At 35.5% G+C, this 1,827-nt stretch overlaps 1 protein-coding gene across 1 annotated transcript; it reads right to left on the minus strand.

Annotated features, from left to right (window-relative positions):
• LOC109132922 (ATP-dependent DNA helicase PIF1-like) lies at positions 477-1,454 on the minus strand. Its single transcript, XM_019245381.1, has 3 exons — positions 1,284-1,454; positions 1,142-1,214; positions 477-1,057 (listed from the first exon to the last, which is right to left on the minus strand). The coding sequence occupies exons 1-3, from the start codon at positions 1,452-1,454 to the stop codon at positions 477-479; spliced, it is 825 nt and encodes a 274-aa protein (XP_019100926.1).

Below are 1,827 nucleotides of genomic sequence, written 5' to 3' on the forward strand. Positions count from 1 at the left end.
ACCATTGATTAACATGTACTTTTATTATTTGTAGGCAACAGATAGTGTAAACTGCTAATATGTTGTGTACACACATAAGGAAAGTTGTTTTTTACATAAGCAATGGAAGAAGGTCAGTATTCTTTATTATGCAAAACTTGCAGAAATAACTGAATAGCAATGTGAATTAGAAAATAATTGTCTGCAAAACATATAGTTCTTTGAATAACAATACTCTAAACAATAGTTCTTGGCAAAAAGTAATAAAATTGTCTTTAATTTATTTGTTGGATTTTTTGAAACTATTAGATAGTCTTGAGTTGGTTGATCTTCACAGTCTTGGCTTTGACATTCGTCACCTTTAGCTTGACTTACCGCGGGTCCTAAAAAATTAAACACCAGGTAATAGTAAGACTAAATCGCAAAAGCCTGAGTCAAGTTAACATAGTTAATTTCAAACGTACCTTTGGTGCAAAGAGGTTTTGTAGAATCGATTGTTAGTTCTCCAGATTTTGGAAAACCTCTTTAAAAACAACGTTAGTTGTTTTACTGTCAATCTTTCCATCTTTCCCCACAATAAGAATTTTTAATCCCTTCTTCGAAGTGACTCTCGATAGAGCAACATAGAGTTGGCCGTGAGAGAACACCGGTCTTGGCAAATAAAGTCCTACTTTCTCAAGCGATTGTCCCTGGCTCTTGTTAATCGTCATAGCAAATGCCACAGATAGAGGAAACTGTCTTCTACGCATCATAAATGGCAGTTTCGTGTCAGATGGTGTAAGCAATGTCTTAGGAATCAAAACCTTATCACCTATTCTGTCTCCTGTAATAACCCTTGCCTCTACAACATGGTTAGCCAGTTTTGTGATCTGGAGCCTAGTATCATTACATAACCCACCTTTAGGATCTATATTTCTTAGCAACATTACAGGAGAACCAATCTTAAGATGTAGAGCATGGTTTGGTAACCCAGACAATTTGATGCTGTTCAAAAAATCTGTTGTAAGAACAGGATTAGACTGTGAATCTAAGTCAGACGGATCAATACTATCCGCACTAAGATAGATCATTTCCTCGCCTGTAACAAAAAAACTCATTGGTTTATTATACTCTAGAAAAAAAAACTTTAACATAAGTACATTAAAGGTCAAAGATTGCTCACTTGTCAGCTTCTCTAGCATGTGCTGGTTTATTGTGTTTACATCCTCATTGGTTGGTGCTAATATGGCTCTTTTCTGAAAAAACTTTGGGTCATTATTATCAGCTAACAACTCTGGATCTCCGTAGATTTATCTGCTTATAACTTTAATTGGATCATCTGCCTCTGTAATCAGCAATTCTTCAGGAATATCTATTATTGCCTCACCATCATTAGGTTCTGCAATCTTACCATCACCAGCATCTAAAAGCCAATCAGAAAACTCTTTGATTTCTTTAGCCTCATCGATACTTAAATTATTGCTTAGCAAACGCATGTTCTTAGTAAGTGATATATCATGGTTTTTGTGGTTTTTAACCATGATATAAGAAGTCTTTTAGAGTCTTTTGATTTGTTTTCTAGATTTTTTTTGAGTCTTTACAGGTTTTTAGCATGGAAGGAGCAAAATGGAGCAATTTGGATGTTTTGGAGCATAAATCTTGAAGAATCAATTTGGTCTCGGATGAAAGCAGGAGCATCGACCGACACCAAGATAGGAGGCATCGATCGACACTCATCTCTGCCGACTCAAGACCCAAGTTTNCAGACCCAAGTTTTGGAAAATTTACAAATCTATCCCAAAGTTTTCCACATTTGCAACATAAGTCCCTGACGTGTTTTAGGACATATAAATAGTGTTTTTAGGTTTT

Source organism: Camelina sativa, chromosome 5 (genome assembly GCF_000633955.1).
Source record: "Camelina sativa cultivar DH55 chromosome 5, Cs, whole genome shotgun sequence".
NCBI lineage: Eukaryota > Viridiplantae > Streptophyta > Magnoliopsida > Brassicales > Brassicaceae > Camelina > Camelina sativa.

What these genes read in the sequence shown, in the direction of transcription:
- LOC109132922 (XM_019245381.1), bottom strand. Translation starts at nt 1,454, where the DNA reads ATGCGTTTGCTAAGCAATAATTTAAGTATCGATGAGGCTAAAGAAATC. An exon ending in AGGCAGATGATCCAATTAAA is followed by an intron (nt 1,215 to 1,283) that starts GTTATAAGCAGA and finishes AAGTTTTTTCAG; the next exon opens with AAAAGAGCCATATTAGCACC. An exon ending in CATGCTAGAGAAGCTGACAA is followed by an intron (nt 1,058 to 1,141) that starts GTGAGCAATCTT and finishes TTTTTGTTACAG; the next exon opens with GCGAGGAAATGATCTATCTT.